The following is a 20,654-nucleotide window of genomic DNA, read 5'->3' as shown; positions in this document are numbered from 1 at the left end:
TTTGTTCTCACTATAAAACCTGTTAGTGTGGCGCAATTCTCCCTGTCAAGGCATGCTGTGATTAGTTTTCGCTTCTTTTTCCCTTTTGGCTTTTGGGGTGGGGGAAGGAGGGTCAAGGGGGAATTGTTTAGTTGCTGAATCTGTTCTTTATTCATCATGGAATATTGATTGAAAACGAAACTAATGGAAGGCTATTATTTTTATTTTTTGAATCAAAAGAATGGGTGCAGGAAGGAAGACACGGACATTCCACTTAAAGGAGAAATCAGTAACTCAAACGTCAGTTAATAGCAGTATAACAGCTAGGAATCTGAGGAAGAGTGATCTAGCTGGAGTAATATTTGGATGCAAGAATAATACAATCAGAGAATGCTTCTCAAAACAGTTGTTTGGTTAGTACCCTTCACTTGTTTTTCATGTTTAGATTATAATGTGTACATACTCTGACTCCACTTACTTGGGAAATTTTTAATATGCTTTCTTGAACAGGAATACCAGGTTCACATTACCCCTATGTAAAGAAAATAGATCCTGGTTTACCATTGTTTTTATTCAACTACAGTGACAGGAAGCTTCATGGCATATTTGAGGCTACCAGTCATGGAGGATGGAATATTGATCCAAATGCCTGGACTGAAGATGGCTCAGGCATTACCCCATACTCTGCACAGGTATCACATGTTAATTCTGTTTTTGGTTCCTAAGTTATCAAGTCTAACCTAATCCATGCTTGTTTCTTTTAGGTTAGGATACGAGTCCAGATGCAGTGCCAGCCATTAGTGGAAGATCAGTTCAGTCCAATCATCGCAGAAAACTACTATAGACCAAACCTTTTTTGGTTTGAACTAGACCAGGATCAAACAAACAAGTTTATCTCAAAATTCTCATCTTCACTGGTCATTGCAAGTACCAAGGATATGCACAACTGGAATTATCTGCCTTGTGATCCTAATGTGAGGCAAGAAAATGACTATATGGATAAATTTAATGATTGCAAAGAGAGCACTACGACCTCTAGCCTTTCTCTGAAACCATGGAGTGCCTTGTTTAAATTTGAAACTTGTCCAGATACAAGAGCAATGACCGAAAAGGAGAACGCTGAGTCATCCAATGTAAATCTTACAAATCTCGATACATCCATTGCAGATCATATTGGTGTTGAAACATGTATTGATTCTACCATTAAGAAAAAATCACTGTCTGCTTTGTTTACAAAGAGCACTGGTCCTGGCGCAAGCAAGATGACAGCAGAAGATAATAATGAATCATCTGATGCAAGCGTGGGCAACGTTGAAAATCTGGATGCCAAGAAGTTAAGCATAACAACCTGCATGGCTACTGCATTTCCAGAAAAATCATGGAGTACTTGGTATGAAAGTGAAAACAGATCTGATGCAAGAGAGGTGATGGCAGTGGGTAGTGATGGAGAAAACTCTGAGGTAGATTCACAGGAAAGAAAGAACTCAGAAATGGAGTCTTTATATCTTCATTCCGTGCTAGCCAAGGTAAGCTGTGGTATTTGTCGTGCTTAGTGTTTTTAATATGGACTTTTCTGTTCCTCTAATTGTTTGTGACATGTCTTGAAGTTATCTATGGAATTGGAAGATTTGAAATCATCTCAGTCAAGTCAAGTTCAAAAAATCAGTTATTTGGAGCATGAACTGGTATGATCTATTATTCATTAATCACTATTGTCTTTGGTAAATGACAACTTTTGAAATGCTATGGTAGTCTCAACTAGTGCAAACTGTTAAAATTGACTCATCTTTAATTAAGCACCTTTTTTGTGCAATTGGAACTGATAAAGTCAACTTCATGAGAACTCAGGGAATTTTCTGTCTTCTTTATAGATCAAACAATTTCTGTGATCAGCGTGAACGCATCCATTAAGCTACCATTCATGTGTGATCTCTTAGTGCAATGCCATGGTCCATGGTTTCTACTATGTATTGTGCTTGTTTGTATGTATTCCTTTCACAATAGGTTGATTATGAATCATTCACTACTCTCTCAAAGCCTCTTCCAGAAGTCGATGCAAATTTATGTTCTGTGAAATTTCCATTTTTCTCCCCAAAACTTTCTTCAACATTGCTTTATTTTGGAGTTTTTGTGTTGGTCAATTTTCATCGTTAATTTTCTATTCAATTTACATGTGTTGAAATGTTGTTAATGGAAAATTCTCCCTATTTAAAGATTTTGTTAAATCTCTGAATTCAACAAGTTTCATATACTTATATGATGAAGCTGGTTACTTTTATATATAATGGAGAGAAGCTCAAATGGGGTTATCATATCATTTTGCTTTTTATAGGATTTTTTTCTCTGTTGGCTATTGAATTAAAACTTGAAAGTAAATTGGCAATTCAGGCTCAATCAAGAAATGAAATTAAACTACTAAAAGATCGGTGCAAGATGTTGGAGTATGTGTCCTTTCCAGCAATGGGTCATCTTGCAGAAGATGGGTCTGAGCTAGAAGAATTCAACTCTTGCAGTGACGAGTTGATACTAATAGGAGGGTTTGATGGTTCTTCGTGGCTGTTGGGTTTGGACTTTTATTCTCCTTCACAGGACCAGATGGAATCTCTAACATCAATGAGTGCAATACGCAGATATGCCTCAACAGGAAGGTTAAATGGTGAAATCTATATATTTGGCGGTGCAAATGATGATGTCTGGTATGACACAGGTATATTTGTTTTTTCTTTCAATTTTTCATCCTTTTCAAATTGCTGGGTTTCTATTTCACAAAGCATAACATTTCAATTTTCTTCGTGTGAAGTTGAATCATACAACCTTTTGATCAAGCAGTGGAGTTCTCGACCTTCCTTAAAGCGAAGAAAGGGAAGTGTGGCAAGTGTTTCTTTGGAGGACAAGATGCTTGCAGTTGGAGGTGGTGATGGGGTTGAATGCTTTTCTGAGGTGGAAATATTTGATCTGAATGTTGGAAGGTGGATCCCTACTCAATCAATGCGTAACAAGGTACCCTTTTAAAACCTGTTAACAACTTGAGTTGGTAGACATATTGAATCTTTCAACTTCTAGTAATATTGAGTTTCGAAGTTTTCTCTTTGAAGCATTGTCTTCTGATGCTCATTCATTTGACTTGCTTTCGTTCTGCCAGCGATTTGCAGCTGCTGCAGCAGAAATTAATGGCATGCTCTACGTTGCTGGGGGATACAATGGAGAGGAATACTTAAAGTAAGATGTTCCGTTCATTTCTTTCTTCTTTTCAATTGCTGGCTGGATGGGTGGTTGTGTCTAATCAATGTCAGAGTTAATTCACAAACATTTGGTATTACCCTTCTTTGAACATATCTGGGTCAATATGTTCCTTGTTTGTTTCGCTATTCTGTACAGAACACAATAGGATAGGCTAGAAGGCGATGTCTTGTAATGAGGGTCTTTCAATTGTTCGAGGACATCTTACACGATTCTTTTACTTTGGGGCACAGGCAGTTGCAGCATGTCTGAAATAAGTTTAATGTATTGTTATTATATTAATCTATTAATTCTGCAAATGGTACTATATCTTCAAAATATTTTGAAATTCTTGCTACCATGTAAACATAATAATCCTTTCAGCACCTACTGCATGTAGTGTTACTCACACTAAACAGTAGATGTTCTTGACTTGACTTTTGGGATTTTCTCATGATGGTCTTACAGAAATATGTTGTTGTAAATTCACAGGTCGGTTGAAAGATATGATCTACGAGAACATAAATGGGCAAGACTCGACAGTATGACCACAAAGAGAGGGTCACTTTCTTTGGTTGCTATGAATGAGAAATTGTGAGTCTATTTATAGTGACTTTTTTTAACCCTTCTATGGAATAATTCTGTATCTATTTAAAGCAATCAAAGTAAAACAGAAGATCATTTTAGTAACTGCCGCAAAATATATTAGTAAAATATCCCCTATGCCTGTGCTTTTATACAGGGCATACAATGCGAGGACTGAACCTTGGAAAATTGTGTTGGCAGGTATGCTTTGGGGGGCTATGATGGGGACAGGATGGTATCAACAGTTGAGGTATTTGATCCTCGTGCTGGTTTGTGGAGGGAGGCAGAATCCATGAACAGTTCCAGGGGATATTTTGGTGATGTCGCGATGGGAGATTCAATTTATGTCATTGGGGGGCTGAATAATGATAATCAAATACTAGACACGGTATACAACTGCTCCCTCCCAAAAAGACAATATTACACCATTTTGTATTTAGCCACTCAGGGCTTCCTTACTGTCAAAATTGTCTTAATTTTCTTTCATGTGATGACAGGTTGAGTGTTTCAGGGAAGGCCATGGATGGCAGGAGGGTTACTCGAAAGCCATTGGGAAAAGATGCTTCCTCTCTGCTGTTGTTGTATGATTAAGGGTCCATGGCAACAAGACCACCTGGTACTGCTGTTTCTGTTCATATGGATATAGGTTCTCATAGACGAGTTAGTTTTATTAGGATGCCTTGCTCTCGCCTTCGCTTTAGTTAAAAAACATACAGAGCACAGTCTCGTTTTTGAAGCTATCATGTCCTCTTAGCTGTCTGTTATAATGGCAGACTGTTCAGAATAGTGAGCGTTATGTGGCTTCAATCAAAATTCAAAGCTCTTTATGAAATCCTTGCGAAGAAGTTGCATAGCTTGTTTCGGTATCACATATGAGATTGTTTTCAATGAAATATTAACAGCTCCTCCCTAGATAAATTTTGGCCCTGTGCTTTACAGTGTCTTACTCCATTTCCTAGCAGCACATTACTGGAACAGGTTAGAAAGTCACCTTGTTATGCTTTTGTGAATAATTTAATTCATTTTTTCTTCGTAATGGTCATCTATTATCTCTTAAGTAGATCCTTTTTTTCATAGAAGAAAAATCATACTAGTCGATCTATAATTTAAGGGTGCTTGTATGGATTAGCCTTGGAAACGGCAAAGGGAGTTTTAGATGGATACATAATGGATCTCGTGATGTAGCCAGTTTTTTTGGATTTTGGTTGCTATCTCCGCTGTTTTATAAGGAAATCAAGAAATACTGAAACAGTCCTAACTAATGGCAAAAAATAAAACCAGAACAATATCTAAACTACCTATTCATATTGTCATGCTTTCCGAGTCGAAATCTTCAATTATAAATTTTTTAGCGCAGCCTAAGAGCTCTCTGACTCAGTTGGCACTTAGAGCCATGCTCGTCACCTCGTCCTGTTTCCAAGCCTCACTAATTTTGATGCTCTCTATCAATTCAATTTCGACCAAATTTTACGTGGTGGAGTGCCGAGATGATGAATTGCTTGGAGAGAAATTGACATTAAATTGACTGGGGACTCTCGAAAGAAGAACGAACCGAATAACAACAATATATTACTGAAAGTTTTGTAGGAAATGCTCCCGAGTTTTGTTTTTTCAGATCGATAAACCACAAACAACAGGCATGCATCGTTCAACTGGAAAACAAAAGACCATCTAATACACAAACAATCCTCTTAACGACCTAGAATGCTCAACAAATTATTCCTATATCAATGTAACTGACGAAAAAGGCAAGCGAAATTACCATCAAAACCTGTGTCTTCTGATAGCCAGCACATGATGCAGAGACCACAAGAAACAGCGAAAATAATATGCAACCCTTGCGAGCTTCCCAAGAATTGCATCAAGGTTACCAGAGACAGCACGGTCAGTTGTTGATACCATGAAATGATGGCAAGACAGCTATAAGAGGGTCTCCATACCCAACTGCATCTGTATTATACCGAACTAAGATGATCAGTTTCTCAAAAACCCAACAAGATGGACAAGAGGAATTTATTCACAGCCAGATAACATTAGCAGTTAATGTTTCACCAGCATCAATGCCTCTTACCAATTTCAAAATTTTCGTTGCACTGGCTTGATGATTTTTATATGCCACAGTTGTAAATTCCAAAGAAATGTCAAGCAATTTCTCAAAAAAAGATTTTTATTGAACAAGGACCTTGTTCTCTACTGTCAGTGCCAAGCATAATTAGCCACCGAATAATAAGGTCTAAGGCCAATAGAAGCAACTGGTCCAAACCCTGTTGCCTCAGAAGTCAAGTTAACGAGCAAAGACCTCACATATCAGCACCACCATTAAAGACAAGGAAGAGTAGAGTTCAACGAGGAACGCTCTGCTTGATGAAAGCATTCCAGGACCAAAATACAACATTATGTAGACAGCGAGACACCTATTTATATTCATAATCAAGTGAACCCTTCCCTTTCACATTTTCCCTAATAAGTAGTTAAAAAGGTATATCACATGTTAAAACCTCAGAGGAAAATGCATAAACTCCTAAAACACTGTATGATAAACATATAACTTGCATTTAATCACATATCACTCACAAAATAAGCACAAATCATCAGAAAAGGGTAGATTGATATTTATGTCAGAAGTGCTTAGTAGATAGAGAGATGCTATGTTATTATATTCCCCCTTTTCCCTTGGCATATCTGTCTGCATGTTGCACCCTTGTTGACCACTTTTTTCTTCAAATTATATATATACATATATCTTGAATGTATCCCATATCTAACTCATTTTTATCAAAAACTCATATCCTAAACATTTCACTTCAGGCAAGCATCTTTATAGTCTGAAGCTGTCTGCAATTTTTCAGAGACCTAATTACTCATTGGATTAGGTACGAGGAAACTATAATGACAATTACTTCAACATGTGCTTCCTGGGTGGCACTCATAGCCTGATTTATTCTGAACCCGGCTAGACTCCATCAGTAGTGTCTATATGTTCATTAGTGTCAGAGAAAAATTGACTTTCAAATTATTTGAAAAATTAAGATGCTAAAAATCTACAAGTGAAATTACAATGGTCGATGTGTTACCTCCATCATTGAAGAGGAGCTTTAGTACTTCTCCCGCCACATCAGACTGCAATCATCAACAACATCATGAGACAAATCAATCATCAAAGCGAATTCAGGTCTGAAGAAACTAAATAGAAGACCCACCTTAACAGGAAGTTCGGTACCAAATTGATCCAAATATCCTATCACTTGTCCTTCCTTAATCACATCTCCCTATAAATTTGAATTTCAAATGTTCAGAATTAAAGAAAGGGAAATGTAAGACGAAGCCATTATGCAACATTAATTTCAATATTTGGATCATTTAAATTAACGCAACATAGATATCAGGAATGAATGTGATTAATGCCATGATAATGAGGTTCAAAGATATCTTTCCACAAAAGCATTCCTACAATGGATGGTAAATATGAGCAAGGAACAAAAAAAGGTTCGTACATGCCTGGCCACAGTTTTGATGATGGAAAAATTATCTCGATCAAATGAAATTTTGAATTTGAGATCTCCAAATTCAGATCATACATAAATTCTAGCACATGCAGGTTATCGGTGTGTGCTAATCTCATCAACATGGCTATTCTCCGTTAATAGATGAGTGAGCATAACTTATGAGCAGCACATCAGTAACCAATAATTACTTCCACGTGTACCACAGGTCTACCAAGCTTAAAAAATGTCTCATCAACCTGGAACTATCTACAATCAAATAACTTCTATTTACTATATGCTAAATCGTTTTTCTTTTTTCTTTTCATTTGGTTTACATAAATCTGATAAAGGCTGCAACAACAGATGAAATTGAAAGTTACCATAAATACAAAACATAAGCTAGGATTGGCCCTCAACCATCAAATCTCACAATGTCATGCTAGCTGATAAAAACTAATACTAAATGGCAAATAACACATTGCTGAAATAAATGAAATTAGGGGAATTGAATATAGATAGTTTAGTTGACAAAATTTCCAAAACAGAGTTTGTTGGCAACAATTCAATAATTCAACAAATACAAAACATCTGACAGACAAAAATGGCATGCCAAATCTACCTCTTTACAGATAGGAGGCTGCTTCTTTCCTTTCACTGTTCTGTTCCTTCGGAATGAGCCAACCTAGCAAAAAAAAAAATAATGATTGCATATGTCACCTTAAAGGCTTTGTTCACAAGTAAAGAGGACATTGGCCTTTTGCTCTCTGGTAACATTACTTACAGTTGGAGAAGCAACTAGAACATATCCACTAGCTCCAGAAGCCTCTAATGCTGCCAACTTAGATGACTTCCCAAAGGAGACATTTGTAAAGGGAGTGGATTTCTCGACAGAGGATTTAGATGGCGATGGCGATGGAGAAACAGCTGCTGATACCTCCATTGGTGGAGTTGGAATAGGTGGTAATGGTGTTGATGATATCAAGGGAGCTTTCACAGCCCCAACGTTCCGCTTCAGATGCATTTCAAAGTCCCCGACCTATCGCAAACAGCAGAGAACCAGTAATATAATGTATTCATAAGATTCAAGGAGATTGCAGAAATGGAACCTAGCATCACTACTATATTCATTTATGCTGAGGTGCTGGAAACTTATTTTTAACAATCAGAGACATTTCTAAGGATGCAGCTGGGCAACAAGAATAGCATTCTGAGAAAGACAAACGAGCACAATATGAATCAGGAGTTCACCTTCAGTTTCAGCTCAGCAATCTCTGTCTCATCACAGACCTCTAGTACCAATGCCTTTGATGATTTGAAAACAATAACAAAGGAAGATTCATGTCAGAAGTATGCAAAATGATATAGATCAAACTGAGATGTTGAATCAAGCCTTCTTGAGAAAACCAAAGTCATCAGCATGATAAATAATCAAACCATCACAAGGGAAGCACAAAGAACAGAAAAGGCCATGTCCTAAGCATTTCTGTTGATAAGAAGTAGATATAGCTTGCAACAACACCCCCAACCCTGAATCTCAAAGGAAAGTTAATGTGAAAATATCTGAAACCCTTATGTGCCTGCCAGGGCAAATAGTCAGCAGGGATGATATTAGCTGTTAGCCTGGTGATTCTGGGAAAGCATTAGTTAATATCAGGACAAAGTCCCAAGTAATTGACTTTCAAGTTGATTGATTCATTAACTGCATACATTTCTAACACCATCGAAAAAGAGAGAGACAGAGCACATTTGATGTCTAGTTTGGTTATTATGTTTCCTAAATCTCAAATTCTTGCAGAATGAGGGAGGATTGTTAACTATTATTCAAGCTTTCTCAAAACAAGGGCACCCAACTAAAAACTTAAAATGAATCTTTGTTACCATGAATCATAAAATCAATCCGCATTTATCTAGTATACAATTAGGCGGCATTAAAAATCATGATCAGATCATCATAACAACATAAAGTAATTTAAAACAGAAAAATGACATAGTCTGAATATAAGAATCCATCTAATACTATAAATTCACAAGTTAATAGCAACAAAACTAGAAAGCAATTAAAAGCTCAAAGAGAAACACTAACTTCAAATCCATTCGGAAAAGTTGCATTTCGCAGAGAATTCTTCTCCAATGACCCTTGTTTATTGCCATCTAATAAACATGCCTCGTCAGTGGCAGCAAATTTAAAAAAACCAAGCCAAAAATAAAAGGCGCTCAAATAATATTTACACATATTACTAGAACATAACTCACCATCACTCTTGGCTATTGCAGGAGCTTCAGATGTTTTTACACAGGATACTAGTCTTAGATTTCTCTTTGATGGATAAGATATCAGTTTCCTGCCAACAGTCAAGCCTTGACCTTGAGCGAGCAAGTTACCTGCAGTGGGAATCTCGAGTATTATATACTTATAGGTGAAAAACTGCATAATAATTAGTAAGATGAACAAACTGGACTGCAATTTTTAAATTTTGAGCCAAACATGCCTTAAATATCAACACTCTCTCTCTCTCTTTAATACAATTTTTATTTCATAAACATAAGCAAAAAATTATAATAGATCTCGCTGCTTGCAACCTGATTTGAATCTAACTACAGAGATAGGATGAAAAAAAAGAACAATTATCGGCAAATTAAGCAAAAAAACACACAAATGCAAGGAGAGATGGAGTTACACTGAAAGGATCGAAGAAGAACAGAGGACTCCATTGGAGAAGAAATGAAGAATTTTGTTTGTAACGTGTAGAGAGGAGAAGACAGCAATGGCTTCCTGTTTAATAAGATCCTTTACAAAATTGTTAGTTCAGTCAGCTTAGCTGAACGGTTCGATAGAGATATAGTACTGTGCCTTCGTAATTTCCGCCCACTCCCCTCAGTTTCTCCACCCCTTCACACCCCACCCCCCCAACAATCATAATAATGAACAAAATTATACAAATTAACCCCTGAATTGAATATTGCGTTCCTATTCAGTATCTACAGTTTAATATTGTTCAATTTCACCCTTACACCATTAGATTTTAGTAACGTTTCTCTGGAAATTGGTAGCAAGATTGATGCTTTATGTGTGCCAGTATTAGCATTATCTTTGCCATCAAAAACCTATGCATGATTACAAATGTGAGGCAAATAAATTTACTTATATTAGATAATTACTCTGGCTTTCTTTCCATCAAGTGCGTGTGATAGAGTCACACGAGTACATGCTATTTCGTGTACCATCACTTGCAATTAGAAGAAACATTTTCTGATTTTTGAATTTTTAAGGCTTTGATTGAAATTAGCTACACATCTTCAGATATCAAATCAGTCCCTGAAATATATAATCTTACAATTCTACCAAAAACTATAGAGTTGTGACGATGCCATCTCAACATTAAAACTACCATTTATGTGCTGGATATTTAGCTGCACTCGCTATAGAATATAATCATGTCATTTATATGACGTGTCTCCCTTTAAAATGTATTTATAATATGATAATATTTAAAATATTTTTTAAAAAATAAAAAATATATTATTTTAATATATTTCAAACTTTGAGAGATACCGGATTTGATCTTCTCCTTGCAAATGTGCAATTTGTTTGCACAAAATATGAGATTGACATACCACATATAAATGCTTCGTATAAAAAGGCTACAGGTCGTTCATGTCAACAACAAGGTTCAGTGACAGTTTACCAGCATTATAGTTATGATATATTTAACTCAACAATAGATTTTCAGTTGGAAGAATTAAATTCTAGATTCAGTGATGAGACAGTGGAACTCCTTGTACTTAGCTCTGCTTTAGCACCTAAAGATAACTTTAAATCATTTAAAGTTGATGCTATTTACAAGCTTGCTGAGAAATTTTATCCTGAAGATTTCAATGAACAAGAGATGTATTATTTGAGATCTCAGCTAGAGCATTATCAGATTGATGTGATTTATCATGAGAGCTTTCAGAATATGTCTATCATTTCTGAATTATGTCGAGGATTGGGTGAAACAAATAAATCGCAGCACTATCATTTAATTGACAGGTTGATTCGTCTTGTTTTGACTTTACCTGTTTTCACTGCCACTACAGAACGGACATTTTCAGCTATGAAACATGTTAAAACTGTGCTTCGCAATAAAATGGAAGAGGAGTTCTTAGCAGATTCTATGATGATTTATATTGAACGAGAACTTATTGAAGATATTGATTCGGATTCGATTATAGATGAATTCTATTCTACAAAACATCGAAGGGTGCAGCTTTGATAGTATAATTTATTTATTTGTATTTTAAATTGTGTATACTTTAAATTTCATTTTTATATATATTTTATGTTATGTATTTGACTTAAAATTTTATTGTTAACTTAACAAATTTACATATTTGAGTGAATGATTGATTTTAAAAAATAATTTCTATGTATTTATATTATAACCCAGGATAACAACAATTCCTGGCCTCCGCCCTTGGTAGCAGACTATTTATAATCAATTTTTTATTTAATTATAGTATTTAATTTGAATTTAATTAATAAAAAAATTAAATTTATATGCTTAAAAGATAAATAATCTAACGGATTATTTTCCTACTCGGTACCTCGATGAATTGTCGTGGGCAAGCCTTACAATTGGATCAAAAAGCAAGGGATTTTGAGGATTCAGCTTTTGCGCCCAACGATGTCAAATGCCGCAGTACCTTAGCATAGGTCTTGTCTAAATTCAGATAAACAACCTGGGAAACTACAGCACAGATTGCTTGGACGCTGTTAAGCTTCCAAGTATGTTTTTTTCTCCTCATCTCAATTGTACGGCGATACTATTGCACGGGCGCAGCAGCACACAAGCATAAAAAACTCTTTTGAATTTATATTATCGTTTTTTCTTTTCAAATTACATAAAAAATTAACGGAATAACATTGTTTTCAATTCTTTTTAAAAAATAATATATTTTTATCTTATCATGTTTTAAAAGCATAACAAATTAAAATCCAATCATTCACCTCAACTAATTAGATCTATTTATATTAATGGGCCGATCATTTCTTATAAAAAACACAATTTTATGGATATTTGCTTTCAAGCATGTTTCATGGTATAAAATATATATTTCTTTGTTGATTTTATAAACTAAAAAATATATATAAAAATAGTTGTCATTTGGTTTTTAATATCAATAATATAATTAAACTTATGATAACATATAATTTTGAATGGTCAAATATAAATCTATCATAATTAAATATAAAGCTATATTTCAATCATATTATGTGGATGCCTTAATTATATTAGACTCAAGAGAAGATTTGATTATACAAAATTTTAAAAAAAATTATTATTTTTATTTTGATAGTTAAATTACACTTAAATTTTTATAGATTTAACTACACAAAGACATCTAAGTTTTAATAATTTTAAAATTTCTCTTGTTATTTTCAATATCAATCAATTAAAATAATTGTCACCTTGTTGTACTTACAAAGAGTGACAATTGCTGAATATCACCGCTCCACAAAGTGACAAAATAAAAATATACTATTTGGCCAAATTTTTTTAGACGATATTATTCCACCAATTTTTCACATTTACTGTGATAATTGCCCAATTTATCTATTATCGGACCATGCATGTTAGAGTTCATTGCATCTATTAAAAATAAAATAGAAGAAGAGTAGAAAATGGTTTAGAAGGGCTTCTAGCATGCGTGCAAACATTTGCAGTCCTCCGAGAAGCAACAAATCCTGGAAGACTAAAGAAAGATGGTTGCAAAGCATCATAGAAAAACAAATGCCCACCATGTATTCTCCAAGATTTTGGGTTTTTTCCCATACATCAATCACAAGGCGTGTACCTTCCTCACTACTAACAAACTCAGCAATCACGACAACAATTAGAAATACCCCAACACAACATTCAAGGAAAATTTTCAGCTTCATCTGTATTTAAGAGGATTTAAACCCCTTCGACGTAAGCTCGAAACTCAAATGCATGGCAAAACAAGCTAAAAGCAAAACACATTTGCCCCGGCAAAGAACTAAAAGCAAGCCAAACTACAAGCACAATACATTGAGTTATTATTGAAGCTCCTTTAAGCTCTCAATGTCATCATGTAAGGGCTCCTTTCCTGAAAAAGAATACAGTATGGCAAACCAAAGCTCCAGATAACTTGCAACAAAAAATTAGTCTAATTTATCAAGAGTCCTGGTTCACTTCCTTTCTAATACTTGACAAATTCATCCCATCTGCTATCATAACTTGGCAACCCTAAACTTTGCCATGACTCTTCAAACAACTAGCTCACAAACTTTCATCTTTCATTGCTTTTCTCCATCTCATACAGAGTCAGTCCACTTTCAGCAATGCAAATCTCAGACCTTAAACAAAGTCTCATGCCATTTGACAACCAACTATCATTTTCCCAAACTAAAGTAAAACACTAATTAGATCTTCAGAAATGATTAATCAGTAATAGCACACCCACACCGCAGGAAAAAAGAGGAAGGAAGATAAATTTAAAATTAGAAACAAAAAGCTTGAAACTATCAAATTCATCATTACAAGATCAATTACTTGAACGATCTAATGCTGCATCAAATTTCCAATTCATTCCGATCTACAAAACCCTAATCAAATCTTTTGCAATTGTTATACCATTGAATCTTTTCACCACTAATCTAAAACAGAAACCAAACCGTGTTCAATCACCATCAAACACGAGCGATAACAGCAGGAGCAGCAGCAACAGCGGCGGAAGAGGCGCCGCCCCCAAGGAAAGACAAGAAACCAGCACTAGCAGGTTCCTGGTCATCAAGAAACAAATCATCAGGAACCCTAAACGCGCCATGAGCACAAACAAGAGCAAACCCAACCATCAAAGCGGAGATCAAGAGCGATCCTACGCTTGTCAAGAAAATAACAACAATCGTCGAAACAACAAGAATCCCCAGCGTCTCACGTTCCGAGAATGTACGGCCGAGAATAACCAAAGGCTGATCTGACGGTCGAAAGAGGTAGAGGAAAATCCAAGAGGCAAGGAGTGATAGAAGGACGAGGAGGGAGAGGGGGTGAGAAAGGAGGGAAAAAGCGAGTATAAGTGCGAGTAAGGTAAGGTAATTGACTTTGAAATAAGAGAGATTTTTTCGGATGCGGGTTGCGGCTTCGGAGATAGAGTCGGGTCGGGCCATGGAGGACCGGTCTATAAGTTCGTACCATGGGCGGCGTTGAGAGAAGCCTTGGCGGATGGAGATGGAGAGGCGAGAAAGGAACGTCCGGAAAGCGGGAGTTGCTATCGGGGGTTGGGATAGGGTTTGGGGATTTGAGATTGGGATTGTAGGAGAGGACATTTTGGCGGCGCGTGAAACTTAGTGTGGAAAATGCGTGGTGTTCGTTTTGAGATCTTTACCTCAAGAGCAAGGAAGAGTCTAGAGGAACAAGGCTAATAGCATTCGAGAATCGGGGGAGAGAGAGAGAGAGATATTGGAGATTCGAAGGGATATTATTCGATGTATCCATCGGCATGATAACGAAAATTAAACTAGGCGATTTGTCGGTGCCATGAGATTTCGTTCATCATTGATTATTCAATAACGTGCAGCTGTGCTGGTCTCCTTCTGGGCCTCACCCATGGAAGGCTCCAATATTTTTTCAGCCGCTGTTTGTAACTGCAAACAGCCACTTACATGAAATTTGAATTTTTTTATGTTTAAAATTATTTTTTTATATTTATAAATTATTTTAATATACTATATTAATAATAATTTTTTTAAATAAAAAATATGTTATTTTAATTTATTTTTAAACAAAAAAATATTTTAAAAAATAACCACTATAACACTCTAAACACCCTTTAATACATCAAGTTAATATCCTTTTATAAATAAGTTATTTTCGGTGAGGCTTTTGGTACCTTAAAAGATGAAATAGAAGCGTTCTTCTAGCTAGCAAAGAAAAGAAGATACAGTTTGACTTGTCACGTTTTAAGAGTTGTCTTCATAAATACCTAGCTCTTTGATTACATGTAGTGTAGTTATAGGATTACTAGTGACTGCTCATAGATTCCTTTGCTAGAACGCCACTTGTGAGTTAATAAAAAAACAGTACCATGTGATTTTCTAGATACCTATGCTCTATGATCTTCGTCGTTTTTGATCAATCATGATTCATGATTTCATATAGACTAGTTCAACCTAACACATCATCTCAGGCTACCTCCATTTAAGTGGTTCAAACCATGTGCAATCCCATCTCTTTTATCGTATTTCATGGAATGGAAATTGACAGCTTCGTCATTATCATTATCTATGAATTATGTGTGATTTATATGCAGACATAATGGATACAAGAGAGAACCTCCAATACATTGAGCTGTTTGACGGGGAGAAAAGAGAGAGTAAAAAGGTGTGTTTGTTTGCTGGGACAAATAATCTCTCTACCATCGAGCAAACAACGAAGAGAACCCGCTTGTAATATTCCTCTAGACTTGTGGTAGTAGTATTTTTTTATAGGACAAACAAAGGCCTGCAGTAATGGGCTGTTTATTACAACATTCAATATATAAATTCTGATGGTCCATTGAAGATGATCAAGTCTTTAAAACGAAGGTCCAGGCTTCAAAATCTGAAACAGGAAGGGACGAGAAATAACATATTTGATAGGTCTTCATTAGAAGTATTAAATCGTTATTCTCCCTTAATTCTTACTACAGTGTTATGAAGTTGCCTAGCTAATCTAGCACTTACGAAGATCCACCTTTCTTTCTGGTTTATCAATCCCAAAAAACGGCAAGCTTTTCATTGAAAAGAGAAACAAACCAAAAACAAAAAGAGAAGAGGATACATTACTCTGAGTAAAATATCATAGTATATATTATATTAGTGTTGTCTTTATAGATAGATGAACACATGATGTGGTTTACATTTGAATTATAGGATTTTGGTATAGTTCGTACCTCTACTAGTAGAAAATGTTTTATTGATCATGCGATAGGTGTAAGTTGAATCACCTGGAGAGGCTTGAGGGGAACTAGTCCATTTTGATGGGCCAACGGTTTTTTACAGCTGATGATCTTCTGTGTGTAGCTGCAGAAATTATGGGAAAGAGCACTTATGGGACTGTCTATAAGACCACATTAAAGGATGGGAATCAAGTTGCAGTGAAAAGATTAAGAGAAAAGATCTCAAAGGGCCAAAAAGAATTCGAAAACCAGGTTGATGTGCTCGGTTAAATCCGGCACCCAAATCTTTTGGCATTAAGGGCTTGTTATCTGGGACCTAAGGAGAGAAAAATCTTGTTTTCGACTCATGTCTAAAGGGATTCTTGCAACATTCTTCCATCGAAAGCATAAATTCTTTTAGTTTGCTTTATATTCTTACAAGCTATTCTCTTCAGCTAGCAGATTGCTATATTTTAACTTGCTGCTTGTGCAGCTAGAGGACCTGATACGCCAATTGATTGGCAAACAAGAATGCAAAATGCACAAATCTCAGGGCCACTGTAGGTTTATATGGTCATTAATTTTAAAACCTGTGAGATTAGTTGAGATATATGTAAGCTAGCTCGAACATCCATGTTAATTTAAAAAAATAATGCAAATAGCACAGGGCATGACGCGCGGCCTATTCTACCTTCATGATAATGAGAATATCATACATGGGAACCTTATATCAAGCAATGCCCTTCTTGATGAACACAAAAATGCAAAAATTGCAGATTATGGACTTTCCCGGCTAATGACAGCTGCTGCCAACACTAATGTAATTCCAACTGCAGAAGCATTAGGAAATCAAGCACCAGAGCTTTCAAAGCTTAAGATAGCAAAAACACAAAAACAGATGTATACAGCCTTGGAGTGTACTTTGGAACTTCTTACCGGGAAGTCTCCTGGTGAGCCAATGAATGGTGTGGATTTGCCTCAACGGATTGCCTCTATTGTCAAAGAAGAGTGGACTAATGAAGTTTTTGACTTGGAATTGATGAAAGATGCTTCAATAATCGGTGATAAGTTGCTTACCACATTGAAATTGGCTTTGCATTGTGGTGATCCCTCACCTTCAACACGACCAGAAGTTCAACTAGTCCTCAGCAATTGGAAGAGAATAGACCAGAGACAGCTTTAAGTCCCGGACCTTCCAGAGTTGATGGTGCAGGGGTTCCTAAACAAATGGGGAAGGGACTCCAGAAATGGGGTTGCTTATTTGGTGGCCAGAGAGTTTAGGAAATAGATTAGACTGCTACAATTCTTTCATTCTCGAGTCTTGGTGTTAAGAGTTATTTATACTGTCCGTAAATACACGTTTGTTCCGATCTTTTTGAGGATATTTTTGTTCTGGCTCAGCTCATCTTGATTTTTACAAGCAGGTTCTCCCAATTGATCTGAAAAACAGGACAGTCTTTTTACCATGTTCGTATTAAGAATTTCTGACTTGCAGCTTAAGATTTTTCTTTTCAATCTTGACTTGGTTAAGTTTCTTTTTTTTTTTTTCCAGATGATAGTTCACTATCATGGCCCTTCTTTACCAAGGATGATTTGCGTAACTTGATTTCCAAGTTCATCTTCTAATAAAACAATCAGCAAGGTAAAAATGCAATCTAGCTTCCGAAAGCTACAGAGATTATTATCTAATCTATCCTTTACTATTTGCATTAGCTTCACGTAACGTTTTGGCATTGATGCACACACTTTCTGGCAGACTACTGCAGTCAGTCAGTCAGCTGTCTGGATTGAACAAAAAGAGAGGAATTTTAAAAATTCTTGATAGTAACAGATGAACTGAAAGAAATCAAAACAGTTTATTGCATCCAGAAACTAATGTTGGAACCGGTAACTTGTTTGCGTTGAGGCCATAACTTGATAGAGGCACAGTTAATCAAGGCCCAGATACATCACGATGCTTTGATTCAAAGTGCTCCAGAGTCCAGATGTGCAATGAACGGAGATCCAAAGGGCCAGTAGATGTGTTATGCGCCAGTCATTTGGAATGCTTATTCAGCCGTGGGCTTTGATTTGCGAATTCTCCGTAAGGTACAAGCCTACGATATCCTTAGAAATTAAATGAATTATGATCAGAGATCGTGATGGATACCTAGAAATTCTTGGACAATAGGATAACTGTAATTATATCTAAATAGAAAAAATAACAACCATAATCTATCCATTAATCCAATATAAATTGTTTTGTACGACAGCTCAATCCCGATGCCTACCAACAGGGGAGGATGGCAGTAACGTAACCAATGGACTGGACTTGGTAGCTTGTATTCAAGTGTCAGTTAGCAAATCATTATGATGTACTATTCACTCATTAATTAGAAGCGCGATGCCTTTCTTTTTTTCAAGGATTAATTAAGTAATTGCCCTCCATAATTTTCTTATTTCTTGTGAAAAAAGTTCGCTCTGTTAACCAATATTTCTAGCTTCACCGCCGCTTGAGTGGTCGTTGGTTGCTGCAGGCATGCTGATGGTCCTGTGGGAATACTGATCCTCTGGTTCTTGAGAGAACAAGCTACGAGGAAAGGTATACATGCATGATTCACAAGCTAAGATGATGCCATGTGAAAACTCTTGAAATAATGCAGCAAGATATTATAAATTTGCACCCATCTATTCAAAATTGCCAAAGAAAATGAAAGCCCATGAACAGGACCTGACCAAACACATGGGAATGACTAAAAAAGAAAGCAAAGAGCGAAAGTTTTATTAAGACAAAGCACCAGAAAACTTTGACAAGGAAACTTTCTGCTCTTCAATCAATTCTTTAATGTTTTGATATTCACACTACTAATGTACACTTTGTTTTCTCAAAGTCAATAACAAACTTACCAACTTATTATTCCATCTTTCATTCTGGTTAACCTATCCAATCTCCCTGTATCATTCTTCTTCCATGCTTCCATTCAAAGAGATTAATATCCGTTCGATTAATATTCGTTCTTCCCTTGTAAATTTCTCTTGCAGACTTTGACTTAATGTCAGCTCGTTTTTGTATTTTTATATTTCTACATTGTTAGGCATTGCCAACTGCCAATTGACCCAACCTCAACAAACCATGCATACTTTTCCTTGTGCTTTAAGGTGATTTCATGCAAGTTCACATTGGCACCTGCTATAGGAAGGCCGTGTGACAAGGTCTCCACTGTGCTTGATTTGATTGTTAGGCTAGCTGAATCTCCTTCTGCTTTGTTGGTTAGATCCGTTCAATTCTGATTTATGATAAATTTGTGGGGGGAAATGAAGTTTTCTTAAGTTTAGTGATGATCCTGATATATAAAAAACAAAAAAGCTTAATTCGAAGCCTTGAAGTTTTTTTGTTTTTATCAAGTAGTTTTAGCTTCAAACTCAGTTTGAGCAGGTTTATAGGCAAAATAAACAGGAAAAGCATTAGGAACGCTTATTTAAAATAACTTTACAAATGTCCCTTCATTTGTGCCCCGAAAGGAAAAAAAAAAAAAAAAAAAAAAAAAAAAAGAAGAATCATTATTGGTCTTCGAGACTGCTGGCCAGAATCTCGACCCACCGATTTCCGACAAACACAATTTCCGGGATGTCCATCATTTTCGAACTTTTCCCTGGCTGTCTTTTTAAAAGGATTTCTCTCACTTTTTGAAAGGCGTTGGGTACCTAATAATTCCCTTTGGTACTAAGGCATTGAGAACATTGAGTAATAATCCTAGTGCATGTCGGAGTGGCGAGAGAGTATGATTCATTTCTCAATCCTTGTTTTATTTCCTAAGTCCTTTCGCCTCTCTATCAGCGAGATGATGAGGGTAAAAAAGTTTCCAGGCGGCTATTAAATAAGATCAAGTTAATCTCCCTATCCCTGAGGATAAAAAAGAGCAATGCTTACCAATGACAACCGATCAAATCAATGTAGAAAGCAATTTAACTACAAGATTTTTTTCCAACTATATACGAAAAAAAATCTTCTATTTTTTGCGTGGATAATTTATGTTTTAAGAAAAAGAGTAAATTATTATTTAATTCTCATGTTGCTAGGGTTTCCAACCAAACTCTCTTTTCCAAGAATCACAGACTAATCTTTGGACTGTAAGTGCTGAGATGCGACGATTTTAGTCATTTTCCTTTCTAAGATACCCTTGTTTTTGCCAAAAACATAAAACCAGTCAATTAATATCACTTTAGAATTTACTAAAACTATCACAAATTGTTAATGAAATACTCCACGATCGATGCCAATTATGAAACTAAATTATAATTTCTAATACAGGAGGAACAACTTATATATAATCACGTTAAGAACGTGGAAGCTGTATAAACACACTCATAATGCTGTCAAAAGATGTTATGGACAACAAGATTTGTTTTTCTTTTATTATTTCGGCAATTCAATGTCAAATTTGACCACCAACAACAAGAACCACCAATTCCAAGCATCGACTGTCAACC

The 20,654-nt window shown here is 35.9% G+C and overlaps 3 protein-coding genes and 1 pseudogene across 3 annotated transcripts; 2 read left to right on the top strand and 2 right to left on the bottom strand.

Moving 5' to 3' along the window:
• The first annotated feature begins 220 nt into the window (after positions 1 to 220).
• On the top strand, positions 221 to 4,568 carry LOC105127957 (kelch-like protein 8). The gene is made up of 10 exons (XM_011029439.1): positions 221 to 392; positions 490 to 671; positions 744 to 1,505; positions 1,587 to 1,664; positions 2,368 to 2,686; positions 2,780 to 2,979; positions 3,122 to 3,198; positions 3,691 to 3,792; positions 3,985 to 4,171; positions 4,281 to 4,568. Exons 1-10 carry the CDS (start codon positions 221 to 223, stop codon positions 4,368 to 4,370), a joined length of 2,169 nt encoding a protein of 722 aa, XP_011027741.1. The 3' UTR covers positions 4,371 to 4,568.
• A 756-nt stretch (positions 4,569 to 5,324) lies between these two features.
• Positions 5,325 to 10,170, bottom strand: LOC105111143 (uncharacterized). Its single transcript, XM_011006451.1, has 9 exons — positions 9,947 to 10,170; positions 9,522 to 9,650; positions 9,352 to 9,419; positions 8,517 to 8,570; positions 8,050 to 8,304; positions 7,888 to 7,950; positions 6,984 to 7,052; positions 6,858 to 6,903; positions 5,325 to 5,733 (listed from the first exon to the last, which is right to left on the bottom strand). The coding sequence occupies exons 1-9, from the start codon at positions 9,978 to 9,980 to the stop codon at positions 5,669 to 5,671; spliced, it is 783 nt and encodes a 260-aa protein (XP_011004753.1). The 5' UTR covers positions 9,981 to 10,170; the 3' UTR covers positions 5,325 to 5,668.
• A 3,571-nt stretch (positions 10,171 to 13,741) lies between these two features.
• Positions 13,742 to 14,808, bottom strand: LOC105111064 (PRA1 family protein B1). Its single transcript, XM_011006337.1, has one exon. It carries the CDS (start codon positions 14,593 to 14,595, stop codon positions 13,960 to 13,962), a length of 636 nt encoding a protein of 211 aa, XP_011004639.1. The 5' UTR covers positions 14,596 to 14,808; the 3' UTR covers positions 13,742 to 13,959.
• A 1,330-nt stretch (positions 14,809 to 16,138) lies between these two features.
• On the top strand, positions 16,139 to 17,609 carry LOC105110980 (probably inactive leucine-rich repeat receptor-like protein kinase IMK2; annotated as a pseudogene).
• The last annotated feature ends 3,045 nt before the right edge of the window (positions 17,610 to 20,654 follow it).

The sequence above is a fragment of the Populus euphratica genome, unplaced genomic scaffold (assembly GCF_000495115.2).
Source record: "Populus euphratica unplaced genomic scaffold, PopEup_1.0 scaffold1.1, whole genome shotgun sequence".
NCBI classification, from domain to species: Eukaryota; Viridiplantae; Streptophyta; class Magnoliopsida; order Malpighiales; family Salicaceae; genus Populus; species Populus euphratica.
This window is presented reverse-complemented; position numbering and strand designations above follow the sequence as displayed.

Excerpts from the sequence above, each read along its gene's own strand:
- LOC105111143 (XM_011006451.1), bottom strand. The coding sequence starts at position 9,980 with ATGGAGTCCTCTGTTCTTCTTCGATCCTTTCAGT. Across the intron at positions 8,305-8,516 it reads TTGCTGAGCTGAAACTGAAG|GTCGGGGACTTTGAAATGCA; the intron begins GTGAACTCCTGA and ends TGTTTGCGATAG. Across the intron at positions 7,053-7,887 it reads AGCCTCCTATCTGTAAAGAG|GGAGATGTGATTAAGGAAGG; the intron begins GTAGATTTGGCA and ends TCAAATTTATAG.
- LOC105127957 (XM_011029439.1), top strand. The coding sequence starts at position 221 with ATGGGTGCAGGAAGGAAGACACGGACATTCCACTTAAAGGAGAAATCA. Across the intron at positions 393-489 it reads CTTCTCAAAACAGTTGTTTG|GAATACCAGGTTCACATTAC; the intron begins GTTAGTACCCTT and ends TTTCTTGAACAG. Across the intron at positions 2,687-2,779 it reads TGATGTCTGGTATGACACAG|TTGAATCATACAACCTTTTG; the intron begins GTATATTTGTTT and ends CTTCGTGTGAAG.
- LOC105111064 (XM_011006337.1), bottom strand. The coding sequence starts at position 14,595 with ATGTCCTCTCCTACAATCCCAATCTCAAATCCCCAAACCCTATCCCAA.